Source organism: Manihot esculenta, chromosome 6, assembly GCF_001659605.2.
Source record: "Manihot esculenta cultivar AM560-2 chromosome 6, M.esculenta_v8, whole genome shotgun sequence".
NCBI classification, from domain to species: Eukaryota; Viridiplantae; Streptophyta; class Magnoliopsida; order Malpighiales; family Euphorbiaceae; genus Manihot; species Manihot esculenta.
Genome location: NC_035166.2, coordinates 10,910,657 through 10,924,351, shown reverse-complemented (window position 1 = coordinate 10,924,351; position 13,695 = coordinate 10,910,657). Strand labels below are relative to the sequence as shown.

Below are 13,695 nucleotides of genomic sequence, written 5' to 3'. Positions count from 1 at the left end.
TTGTAATAGCACAAACAGAGACCCTCATATCCTGAGAGATCTGAAATGAAGTGCTTTAGTCCGCATAGTTATAATCCCTTTACTAACATTGAATCAAGACTCTAAAATCTTAAAATGAAGATTACTTATTACAATTAACTTGTTAGTATCTAATGACTTACTGTTGACAGTAAGATTAAGAAAAATTAATTTTAAATATGAGCTGTTTTAATTATAACAAGACAATTTGTACTATTTTCTTTCTTTTTTTTTTTTTTTTTGAATAACATTATTGGAGAGTCGGACAATAATTCCTAAGACAGTAGTGACGTGAATGAAATGCATGTGGGGGATAACTACTTGTGAGAACAACTTGTTCCCAATGCATATGCTTGCACTTTGCACAGCCACGCGCTACAATAATTCAAACTATATCAATACAAATGGTTTCATCTTTTGATTCATTGAATTTTAATTTGAGCCTTTTCATTAATTATACAATAATAAATACCTATTAATTACTAAAATAATTATCAATCAGATCTAAAAATTTCTTAAACAAATTAATAACATTTATATCACTGAAAATATTTATTTAAATAGTAAATTTATAATCTAAATATATAAAAATTTATATAAATCCCACCGTATACTGAGAAGAAGTTCCAAACAAAGTTTATTTTTTCTTGGTTTCAGTTCACCACAAACTTCGCACAGAACACAAGAACAAAAGAAGCTTAATTTTTCAAGGACAATCACATTAATAAATAACAAAAACACAACAATAACAACAATCACAAAACATCCAAATCCAATCACACAAGTCTTGAAAATTTCCCCAATCTCACCACCTCCAGATCTCATATCTCATCATCTCTCAAGCAATAGTTGAATTATCAGCAGGAGAAGTCCACACTATGTCCTTGAGAGCAGGTCTCAGCTCTTTGCTACAGAATTGTTTATACTCTAGTGTATCCCCGTTATCCTTCTTCACCTCCACCACCAAAAACGACGGCGTTACTGCAAATATCTCTGCTGCGATGGCTAATTTCCCTTTCCTTCCGCTCTCCTGACCCTGCATCCTCACTTTTGTCTCGCTTTTCTTCACGCTGAATTTCCCTGCCTTTGCTACTTCTTCTAGTCTCGAAATCACGCTGCTTGCTGGCCTTGTCGTTGCGAACCTCAGCTCCTCCTTCTCCTCCCTCTTCTTCTCTTCGAATAGCGGTGATAAATCAAAACCTTCTGATAATGATATTATGTGAAAAGCATTCAATGTTTCTGGTTGCTTTGATTTGCCTCCATTTTTGCTTTCTTCTTCGCAATTGAAAGCTTCGAATTCCATTTCCTCCTTCGACCTTATAGTTTTAGGCATTGATTTCTTGAACCATGAGGAATCCATAACCTTGCTTATCGCGATTCGAGTGCTCGGATTTGGATCGAGGAGCTTTGTGATTAATCTGCGAGCTTCAGGGGAGAACCACGGTGGGCATTTAAAGTCACCTCTATAGATCTTTCTATACATGGCAACTATATTATCATCTTGAAATGGCAAGAATCCAGCAAGAAGAACGTAGAGAATAACACCACAGGACCAGAGATCTGCTTTAGCACCATCGTACCCCTTCTTCCCAATAACCTCCGGTGCGACATAGGCTGGGGTGCCGCAGGTAGTGTGTAATAAACCATCTTGCTTCAAGTGCTCAGAGAAGGCACTGAGTCCGAAATCCGTAACTTTCAAGTTTCCATCTTCATCGAGGAGGAGGTTTTCCGGCTTCAAATCGCGGTGATAAACGCCGCGACTATGGCAAAAATCGACGGCAGATATCAACTGCTGGAAATAAACTCTAGCAACATCCTCTCTCAGGCGACCCTTAGAAATCCTAGAAAATAACTCACCGCCTCGAACAAGTTCCATAGCGAAATAGATGGTAGATTTACTCGCCATGACCTCGTGCAGGTCGACGATATATGGGTGCTTAACCATCTTCATAACAGCAATTTCCCTCTTGATTTGCTCCATCATACCGACCTTGATCACCTTCTCTTTACCGACCACCTTCATCGCCACGCTCTTTCCCGACTGTAAATTGCGAGCAAGGTAGACCTTAGCGAAGGTGCCATGTCCCAGCATCCGGCCGAGCTCGTATCTCCCATGGAGCAGGGTTGACTGACCATCTCTGCGCCTTTCTCCCATGGATACAAAGAGAGATTCGGTACAGAGAATATTTTTGTCAAACAGAATATACAAAGAGAATATGAGATGTTCAGGTGCGAGTAATGGAAAAAAGAAAATTCTGAGAAAAAAAAATAAACAGGAGCAAGATTATGCGATCCGGTGGACTGAGAAACAGATCACCCGTCTTCGACGTGTTTCCGGTGGCAATTTCTGCCGCCGATACACCGCTTAGCACGGCCACAGAGTTCACTCTTGGTCAACAAAGCACCTCTCATCTCTCTGCATTCCCCACAGGAGATTCTCTCTCCAAAAAAGAGAAAACAGAAAGCTAGGGTTAAATCCAGGAGATTTCCTAATTCCCACCCCCAAAGAGTTTTTGTTTTTCTATTTTCTCTGACCAAAACCCATCGGCGCTGCTTATATAGCCGTTTGCCAACATGATTTCACCAATCAATAATCTGATCTGACGGTTATAAAAGCAAATCAAGGTTGGCACTTGGCATGATCCTGACGGGTTGACGTTAACCGGATTGGACACGCGCGAGGCCGTGTTTGGAATATGCGATATTTGTTTCGTCCTCAATAATTCTGTATGGTGTGGGGTCCAGACAATGTATGAGAAAAAGGAAGAACAAAGGCAAGAGAAGTGATAAGTTATGGCGCGTGGTGATAGAGTAAGTAGGATAGGGATGTATGATTTGCAGCGGCTTTTCCCCACTTGGAAGGAAAAGGAATATTCGACGCCGTTTTTTACTGCATTACTGTTACTGCGGCACAGTATTATAAATTACTGTTGTGGGTCCTCCGGTGGACCCTACTTTTGTCTCTTCGGAGTTGAGAGTGGTGAGGTGATAAGGCAAGCGGCTAATGAAAGGTAGGAAAAATTTGAAAGGCTTCTCCAGAAGTGAGTGGGTCCACACAAAACTTCTCTGGGTAGGAGGGAGGAGGATAAGGGTAAGTTTATATAATTTGTATAAAATTTTCAATAAATATAGTAAAATTTTTTTATTTTTTATTTTTTTTGAAATGGGGAGTGGGGGAATTTTTTTTATTTTTTATTAATTAACTTTTTTAAAAATTTATTGATTCGAAATATTAAAATTATTATTGTTATTTATATTATTTTTAATAGCTAATTATTTATATTGTTTGTTCATAAGTTATATTTTAATTTATAATTTAAAAATTAAATAGAATATTTTGTTTGCCATGCAAGTAAATTAATTAACTACAATATAATATCAAATAAAATATAATTTTTTAATAAATTTTATTTCCTTTTAAGGGTTTATAATATTTCGTGTTTTCTTCCTTATTTAACTATTCTTACTTTCATACCATTTAAAATATAAAATTTATCTTATTTCTCGGTACCTTCTATTTCAATAAACTTATCTTTTAAAAAGGATATTTAAATTTTAAATTGGATAATTTAAAAATATTTGCATTGATCTTATATAAGCTATTAGTTTTTTAAAATAAATTGAATTTATTTTATTAATAAAAAATTAAATTAGGTTTAACTTGAAAGAGCTTAACTTGAAGAGAATTTATTGATTATTAACAGCGTATTATACATGTATTTATAGGGCTACAATGACTGGAAGTAATCTACAACAATACGGTTTCTAGAGGCTAACTATGGATTGATTCAGTGACAGAACAATTTATCCAGCTACGAACAATTTGGTCTTGACAAAACCAATCAGCATGAGCAGGATTAATTTCTCCAGTTGACGAGAGTTCTGGTGGTGCCGAACCAGTACCGTCAATATGAGAGGCCAAGCGGTATCCATGAAGGAGAGGCATTATTTGTGCATTCCATAACAAGTAATTGGCAGAGGTGAGTTTGATGGGCAAAAATTGGGTAACATTGAGAATGGACATGGTAGAAAAAGAAGAGGATGAGAGAGCAGCAGAGGTAGAGGAAATTAAGGCAGTTTCAGTGGTCATGATGCAAGAATCAAGAGTAGAAAACGAGAAGAGAAAATTTGTTGTTAAGCCGTGCAAAGCTCTGATACCATGAAAGAGCTTAACTTGAAGAGAATTTATTGATTATTAACAGCCTATTATACATGTATTTATAGGGCTACAATGACTGGAAGTAATCTACAACAATACGGTTTTTAGAGGCTAACTATGGACAGCTGTATAAGATAACAAACGTAGTTGTAACTAACTCTTATGCTTATCATCCTTATCATAACTAAATTCGTACAATAAGTCTTTCTAAAATCTGAAATATTAAGTGAAAACATCATAATCTAAAACATGACATAGAGAGTTAGGAGTTCCCTTCAAATAGCAATATTAGTATGTAAAACAACTACTTTAGCGAAAATATGAGCAGTTATATTAGCTTGTATATGAATTCAAGACAAAGACCAATTAAGACCCTGAGAAAGAATTGAGTTGCATTCTAAAGCTACCTAACCATATTCCGACCAATCATCTATAGAGGAACAAACATCATTAATAAAAATTTTAGTATCAGTCTCAAACTACATCTTTGTAATGTTTAAAGTCTACAACCACCTAAGCGATTTTCTTAAGGCTAACAACTCAACTATACGAGCAGGGAGAGTAACTTCATAGTAATTAGTTAAGTCTATTTGAAACGATCTTAAGGAATCTCTCAAAACTATATCAAAGGAAGTTCTCCCACTTTGAGCAAGATTAACAACATCAATCTTACTTTTAAAATCACACCTCGAGAGGCCTCCATCATGTCTCTTTCGCACTTCTCTTAACATCATTAGCGTTTACTTAGTGTCGAGTATTTTTTCCACTCATCAAGAACCCTTAAATCTAAAATGAACACTTCCTCTGTACTAGATTATTTATTTTGCTACAATAGCTAATTCTTTGAGTCTAGAAACTCCAAGCCACAATACAAATATTTTCAGTAAGACACAAGTTAGTAGAGCTCCTAAAAGACTGAAAGAACTCAATAGCATAGTAGGAGCTCATGTTCACCCCAGCCTATAACAATCTTTAGCAAAATGACAACAGGAAAACACATGTAAATCACTTTCCTCCTTGCCACACTTCAAGAAACACATATCAACATTAATAAATTTATTCCTCCAAATTAACCTCAATATGCAATATACCTCGAAGAACTCTCCACACAAAGTTTATTTTTGGTGGGTTTCAAAACATAATGAGGAAGGTGTATTCATTGGCTCTCATGGGACCATATGTGTGGCAAAAAAGAATAGAGAGGCATGGGCTTTCGCAGTCTTTACTGTTATAATCACACTCTTTTTGGCTAGGAGGCTTGGAGATTGATCTCCAATCCACATACTCTTTCTAGCAAGATCTTCAAAACTAAATATTTTCCTTGAAATAACTATCAATATTCCCAAGTGAGTAATAATCCGAGTTTTATATGGACAAGTTTTGCAAACCAAAGAAGTAGTGATTAAGGAAGCTAAATGGAAAGAATATTAATATATTGAAGGATCCTTTGATTATGGATGATAGTAATTTTTATATTGATGCTAATGCTCCATCTGGTTTTGAATCTCTTTGTGTTTGCGATCTATTTATATAGTTAGCTCAAAAACTATTAAATAACTTGGGTTAACCATTTTTTGTGAAGTAAAAAAATGAGTCCAAAAGTTATTTAGGTCAATTTTAATCATGTTGTTATAATTAGTATCAGAGCCACTAATATAAATGCTATCCCACATGTACAAGAAAGTATTGAAACTGATTTGGAGTAAGTTCCGCATCAGCTATCTTGAGTTAATGCAGCTAGTGGGCCTACAAGGAAAGGGCTATCTATGGGACAAGATGGAGCTGCCATAAGCACTAATGAACCACAATACTTGGGAGTCTGGACATGACTTAGAAATTATACATGATTCAACATAAGAGAGTTGCGATGAGGACATGGCAAGTTTGACTGGAAAAGATTGTAGTGTTCCCACATCGAAAAAGAAAGAGAAAGTTATGGAGTTTATATAGCTAGCTCAAACATTACTAAAAACCTTGGGTTAACCATTTTGGATCAAGTGAAAATTTGATCTAAAAATTATTTAATCCAACTTTAGCCAGATTGTTACATTTGAGTCTAAGTGGTGCTTCATGGAATGAGGGTCTTTTTTCAAACCTTTTCTCCTCAGAGGATGTTAGACGTATAGCTTGCATTCCCTTAAATATAATGGAGGTGAAGACCCTCTTATTTGGCATTATTTCTAGCATAATGATTATCGATGGAGTCGGTTGATAATATTCTCATGGAAGGTGAAATGGATCTTCCCTTAGTTAATGTTGTCTGGGAAAGTTTGTGGAGGTTAAATCTCCCTTATAAAGTTAAAAATTTTATGTGGAGAGCTTTGAGAAACATTTTGCAAACCAAGCTTTCTCTTGTCATTAAGAGAGTTGATAATGCATGTGGATGCTAGTATTGTGAAGCAGATGATAATGTTTATCTGTTTTATGCATATGTCCTATAGCTAGAGAGTGTTAGGATTAGCTGCATCGGACTTGCATTACAATTTTAATAGTTTTGTTGATTTCTTTTTTCATATTGCTTTTGTTGTAAACATAGATGGACTTCTTATGGTGTCTAGCCGTGTATATTGATGTGGGGTTTGTGGAATGTGGAGAATACAATATGTTGGGATGGGAGAGCAATGCCATCAATGTTATGATTCATAAAAGAACTCGTTTTTGGACTAGTTGGTGAGAGGCTAAAGATAAGTTTTGTTCTTTGGAAAGTACCACCCAATCTTAACATGGGGCAGCATTGGACTCTATTGACTAAGGAAAGGCTAAAATATAATACTAATACGACTCTCTATAACAATAAAGGTTGTTTTAGTTTTGGTATTATTATTAGAGACCACTCTGGTAGCTTTATCTCAGTCAAATCCGGATTGTTGCATAGTTCTTTACTTCTCATAGTTCTTTATTTCTCATAGTCGCTAAAGGCTTAGCATTGTATATATCTTTTTCTTAGCTTAAGGGTGAGAGATATATGCATATGGATATAAAGAGTGATAGGCAGTGAACTTATTTTTGCCCTTAATCCCTTTGATAGTAGCCTTACAAAGTTCAGTATAAATCTCCAACCATGTAAAGACTTTCTTATTTGTCACTCATCTTTTAGAGTGAGTTGGATTTCTAGGATAGCTAACATGGGTGCCCACTTTTTACGGAGAGCAACTATTTCTAATGTTATTTTCTTTTATACGGAGACATACTCCAAACTTTTTTAATAGTAAAAATATTTTGTCTAATTGGTTTTTTTCACTTAACATCTAAATTCTAGGTTGTGCTTTCTCGGGACTATTATTGATTCAGATTTAGTTAAATTTTGATATTAAAATTTTCTTACTACTTTTTATCTCCATTTTTTTTAAATAATAATGACATTTTGACAAAAAAAAAACATTAAACGATAATTCGGTTATTGTATTTATATATATTTATAAATTAAATTAAAATGTATAAAAGACAATATTAAATATATATTCACTACTAAATTTTAATATTTAGTAGTGGTGAAATTATTATTTTAATACTATTAAACAATTGACAATAATTTAAATTTATTATAAAAAAATTATTTTTTATTATTAAAATAATATAATTTAATAAAAATTTATATTTAATAAAATTATAATTATAATTGCACTTGTATTCGTTTGCAAAAAATAATCAAATTGTTGTCTTAAATATATTTTTATTATAGTGATTTTTTAGAATTTAATATATATAATTATGCAAAGTATAAATTTTTATTTGGAATAAATATATAATTTTATAAAAATGAATTTAATTATTATTTATTAATTATTTAGAATAAAAAATTTAATTTTTTACATTAAAAATAATTAAAATAATATATAATTTTATAAAATTTTATTTTTTATAAAATCAATTGTTGCAAACGAATCATGTATAGGTGTTTCTGATTCTTTTACTTTGTACAGAATCCAGCAATGTCATATGGGCAAATCCATTGCTTGCCTAAATGACAACTGAAAGGCTGGAATGCTATTATGTGATGTACACCCAATGCTAGGATTTTAACTTTATACATACGTATAAACTTTTAAAAATTTATTTATAAATTGGCATAAATTTTATATAATCTAAAGCCTGCAACATCGCATGTGTAATGCCTTATGAGCCTCTCAATTTCTTTTAACTATACTTCTTTTAAGGAAAATGACACGTATATACACAATTACATATGGTCGAAATGAAATTATATTGCGATCGATTAATCTGTAAAAAAAAAAAAGTGAGGTAATTGACGTGTATAATAACCACTTCAACGATTAAATCAATAAATTGAAGATATGGGCGAATGTAAGAAATTGTTTAAAATTTAAGAATAGTTGTATAAGAATTATATACATTAGTCTATGCTATCTTTAATTTTGCTATCTTTAACTTTTATACAGTAAAAAGATAAAGTTAATTATAATATTTTCTAAAATTAGATTAGTGCCAGCTAATTAATGAGAGATCTCATTAACTAATTAATAGGAGATTCTGAGATCATAGGGAAATATATTGAATTATGTTTATTAAGTAATTTTATGTAAAAACTCGACCTATTTAGAAGAGAGCGAGTATTGAGAAAGAATCGGGTACTACAGTATCCGAATCTTTTTTTTTAGAGTGAAATCACATATAAACTTATTAGACTCTTGCCACATAACCTATGATTTATTTTGAATGAGAGTTATATTACATTAATAAATAAAAAATATTATTGGGTTGCATTAATAAATAAATGAAAATTACAAATAATTACTATGCTCCTTAACTTGCTATACCATTTAGTACTATAAATTTTTCACATGATCTCTAAAAAATATAATTTAATTCATGAAGTTCTGGATCCACAATAAACATATATATTCTATTTCTATTTTTGGATCTTTGGGTAATTGGATTGAGTGACAATTTTCATAGAAAACGTCATTGAAAAAGGCATTGGGAATCATACTAAAATTCAAAATACCCAATTAACAAGATATGTAATTGATTATTTTATTTATATTTAACAAAATTAAATCGGTTTTAAAATATTTTTTAAAAAATTGAATGATAATAAAAAATTCATATAACTCGCTGAAATAATACAAATTATATATAAAGTGAACACATATAAAATATAGAGAACAGAATTGATTCTGAAATATAAATTTAATTTAATTTATAAACTTTTAATTTATTTCAATTTTATGTAGAACAATTTTTTAAAGCTCATTTTAGATGTAATTCAGAATTCATGCGAAGCAAAGCCTTAAAGTTGTGAAATGGGAAGCAAAATTGAAGAAGGAAAGAAATAAAGCGCCAGGAAGTGAGAGAGTGAGAAGGTGGAAAGTGCTTGGAAAGAAGATGTAAGAGTGAGTTGAGCAGTCAGCGCAAGAGAAGCGAGAAAGCGCCCACCTCGTTTTCGGCGGCCGCAATGCACAACCACACAAAATTTCATCTTTTTAATCTCTTTTTCTAGTCATCATTGTTCATTAGTGGAAGCAACCACTTGATTATCATTAATTCTACGATCACTTGCATTTCAAGATACATGCATATATACATGTACCTTGAAAAAATTTAGAAATATATTATTAATTATTATATTCCTTTTTTGTAATTCCGTAAAAATATATTATATGATTGTATAAGTGCAATTAAAGTATAAAATCTACTAAATAAATAATGACTCTTAAATAGATAAAAAAATTTTAAAAAATAAAGTTATTTTTTTAAGCGTATTTCTTTTTCATAAAATTTATTATAATATTCATAGATTATTTAATCAGACTAATAGATATAGACTTAAATTGTGAACGCAACTTTGATATGTCAATCCCATGAATTCGAATATACTATAGAACTAGATTAGGAGAATATAGAAGAGCAGAATATACGATCGATGAATCTGCCTCATAAATGATATTGTAAAAAAAAACTAATCCAAAACAAACTTAATTATTTTCTTAGACACAAGAGCCTTGCCTACTACCCACTAGATGGATCAGCAATACATATATAGAAATCTCTAGGTGACCAAGATTCAAGAAAAATTAACTCGATCAAGTCACATTATAATTAAGTTTAACGATGCCAATCGAAAAGAGACTCCAGCCAATTAAGTCAATGACACGTTGAGGATAGTACTAAAAAATATCTAAAAAAATATATCAACAATACTACAATTCCAAGAGACAGTTGTTGACGTACTTCATGATTACCATAGAATCCAGTTCAACTTGTTCAAAAATACTTTTGATTCTAATCTTCTACATATGCCACATTATATTCCTTCTATGCCTACAAATATATTTACTAGTTTTTTTCATATGAATAAAATTCTTCTATGATTTATTATTTAATTATAAAAATAATTTAACATAAAGAGTTATTTAATTTATAATAAAATAATATGAAAACTATTTAAAAAATATATTTGTTTAACTAGATTAACTATATTTTTCTTAATCAATATGAAAGTAGAAGCAAATGTATTGAGTGATAAAAAAAATACATTTCATAGTTTTTATGAAAGAAAATATTTTTATAGATTAATATGCGGTTGAAATTAAAATGAATTTTACGCATAATTTAATTATTTAAAAATAAAATGGTGGAATTAATTAGAATAGCAAATTTTTGTGAGATTAAGGATAAATTTTAGAAAGAAACAAATTCATCTTGTTGAAACTAAAATGATAATGTGATTGGAATAAAACTGCACTGTGATTGACTAATTTTAGACAGTCACTCCGATATTCAAGTTAATAATTTGAAAAAAAAGATAAATATAGAACTGGAGAGTATTTGTATTAGAGAATATAGCGTACTTTTACCTTTTTAATCGTTCTCCGTTTATACTATAAAAAGATAGAGATAAATATAGCATTTCCTAATAATCCAACGATGATGTGGCCGGTTTATTGGTAAGAGATCTTCACCGGCTAATTGGTTGAAAAATCCCCGATCGCAAGCGTAAAAGGGATCTGCTGGATTGTACCTATTTATCGGTACCTTCCTTATAGAGACTCACCTTGAAGTTGAGAGGATGACTCTGTCCGACCTGAGACTGACTTATCCTATGTATAGATTTATCAGATCCTTGCCATATGATCTTATTTTATGGTGACAGCTTACTGCCTACTTTTGACAAATCTTATATAGCATCAAAGGTTCCCTCACTAGTCTTCGATTCTTTAGATTCAAAGGTAACAGTTATCTTCATAATCTAGGTCATTTGGCTTATTTTTTCGGACTAAGCGCATGATGTCCTTGCTTTTTTCTTACTTGTCCTGTCGATCAGTCAGTCCAAGATCTTGTCTGAAAAAAAATTGATCCGAGTGATATAGTAATGCCTTGACGAATTTTCAGGCTCTCTCTAGCCTTGGAGATCATCCGGGCATCTTCTAGCCCTTACGAGCCCCTTGGCCTTTTCCAGCCTTATCGACCTTTCAGGCATTTTTCAGCCCTGGCTTTCTTTCGAGCATTTTCTTGCCCCGATGAGCTTCTTGGATTTTTACAACCTTGATGGGCTTCCGAGCATTTTTTAGCCTTGACAAGCTCCTTGGCTTTTTACAGTCTTGACGGACTTCCATGCATTTTCTTAGCCCTGATGAGCTCCTTGATTTTTTTACAGTCCTAATGGGTTTTCGAGCATTTTTTAGCCCTTACGAGCTCCTTTAACTTGAGCATCCGGGTATTTTTTTCTGACCCTAACGATCTTCTTGCAAGCTTCATTTGCTCACTTGGCATCCCGTCCTGTTTTTGTTGATCTGCAAAAAGTCTTGCTCACTTACAATGGGCCTTCATGCTTCGCAAAAAGTTTTAGATTTTCGAGAGTGATTGTAAGAGCAACGACATATGCCTATGACTTTGTTTTTGTGAAATGGGACCAATGCTCTTGGTTGCATTTCCTGGCTTATACTCGCCTTGAGGCCTGGGTATGAAATGTCTTAAAAATTTATCATAAAGCGGGACTAACGTAGGTCGACTTGGCATATACCCACCTTAAGGTCTAGCATCAAATGCCTTTAAAAATTTTCGTGAAGCAGGACTAACACTCAATTGGTCAGTCTAGCATATACCCGCCTTGCGGCCTAATATTGAATGCCTTAGGAACTTCTGGGGATTAACACCTGGTAGGTCAGTGTGGCTTATATCTATCTTACAGTCTGGCTTAAAATGCCTTAAAATCTTTTTGTTAAGTGGAACTAACACGGCCTGACATATACCCTCCTTGCAGCCTGATATGAGATGCCTTAGAATCTTTTTGTGAAGCGGGACTAACACCCGGTTAAACAGCCTGGTGTATACACGTCTTGAGGCCTGACATGAAATGCCTTAGGAACATCTCGTGAAGCAGAAATAATACCCGGTTGCTCGGCCTGACATTAAATACCTTAGAAACTTTTTGGGACTAATACTCAGTAAGTCGGCCTGGCATATACTTGCCTTGTAGCTTGGCATCAAATGCCTTGGTTATGGGGGACTCATGCCGGATGGCCTTGTGACCTTTGGTGAATGTTTATTTTCGTGGACCAATGCTTGGATTATATGCGGGATCCATGTCCGAATGGCCTTGCAGCCTTTTATGAATATTTGTTTCCATATATCAATGCCCAGATTATATGCGGGACCCATATCTGGATTATATGTGGGACCCATTCCCGGATGGCCTTGCTGTCTTTTATAAATTTATTTTTTTTCGCAAACCAACACTCGAATTATATGCGGGATCCATGTCCGAATGGCATGGCTATTGCCTTATGACCTTTGTTCTTGTCTCCACGCTTTCATCCATCTAACACTCTGATTTTTCTATCAAAAAAGAAACTTGAAGAATGCATCTTAGTTTTATAATATTTCCAAAAATCACAAATATTTCTCTAAAGATAAAATAAAAGACTCGGTCATCTGACTTTATCGATTTCAAAACTTGCAGTTTGACTCAAGAGCTGGACATTTGTGATATTCTCCTTATTGTCACCCCTATTAACACTCAGTCCTCCTGCAATCACATGAATAACGCCTACAAGTTTACTATCAGAGGTGGTTTCCAAAATTATTACCTCGAGCTCGGACCTCCTATCTTTTCTACTTTTTCTAATGAACTTTCAAAGTGTGCTGTTCCCTACTAATCTTTTGATCTTGTCTTTCAATTATCGACACTCCTCTATTACATGTCTGTGGTCTTCATGAAAATAGCAGTACCTCATTCTGTCTTGTTTTTCAGCTTTTTTAGGGTTGAGTTTAAGAGGCCACCTGATCTTCTTTTCATTTTTCCTAATCCACATTAGAATATGCGTTTGTTAGTCGCTCAATGGGATATATTTCTTATACTTACCTCGGTCATTCCTTCATCGAGAGACTAGGTAACTTCTATTGTCTCCTTCATACCCTTACTTCTCTGGCTTTTGGCTTTGCTTCTGACCTATCCTTTTGTCCTCTTTCCATCCTTCCTGGAACCTTTGGGTAGCCTGTACCAGCTTCCAGCTAGCGTCCTTGGGAATATTATTTGATGGCTCCTCTTCCTCGTT

General features: G+C 33.3%; 1 protein-coding gene across 1 annotated transcript; it reads right to left on the bottom strand.

Moving 5' to 3' along the window:
• Positions 1–629: 629 nt before the first annotated feature.
• Positions 630–2,557, bottom strand: LOC110617298 (CBL-interacting serine/threonine-protein kinase 6). The gene has a single exon (XM_021760010.2). It carries the CDS (start codon positions 2,171–2,173, stop codon positions 857–859), a length of 1,317 nt encoding a protein of 438 aa, XP_021615702.1. The 5' UTR covers positions 2,174–2,557; the 3' UTR covers positions 630–856.
• Between the last annotated feature and the right edge of the window lie 11,138 nt (positions 2,558–13,695).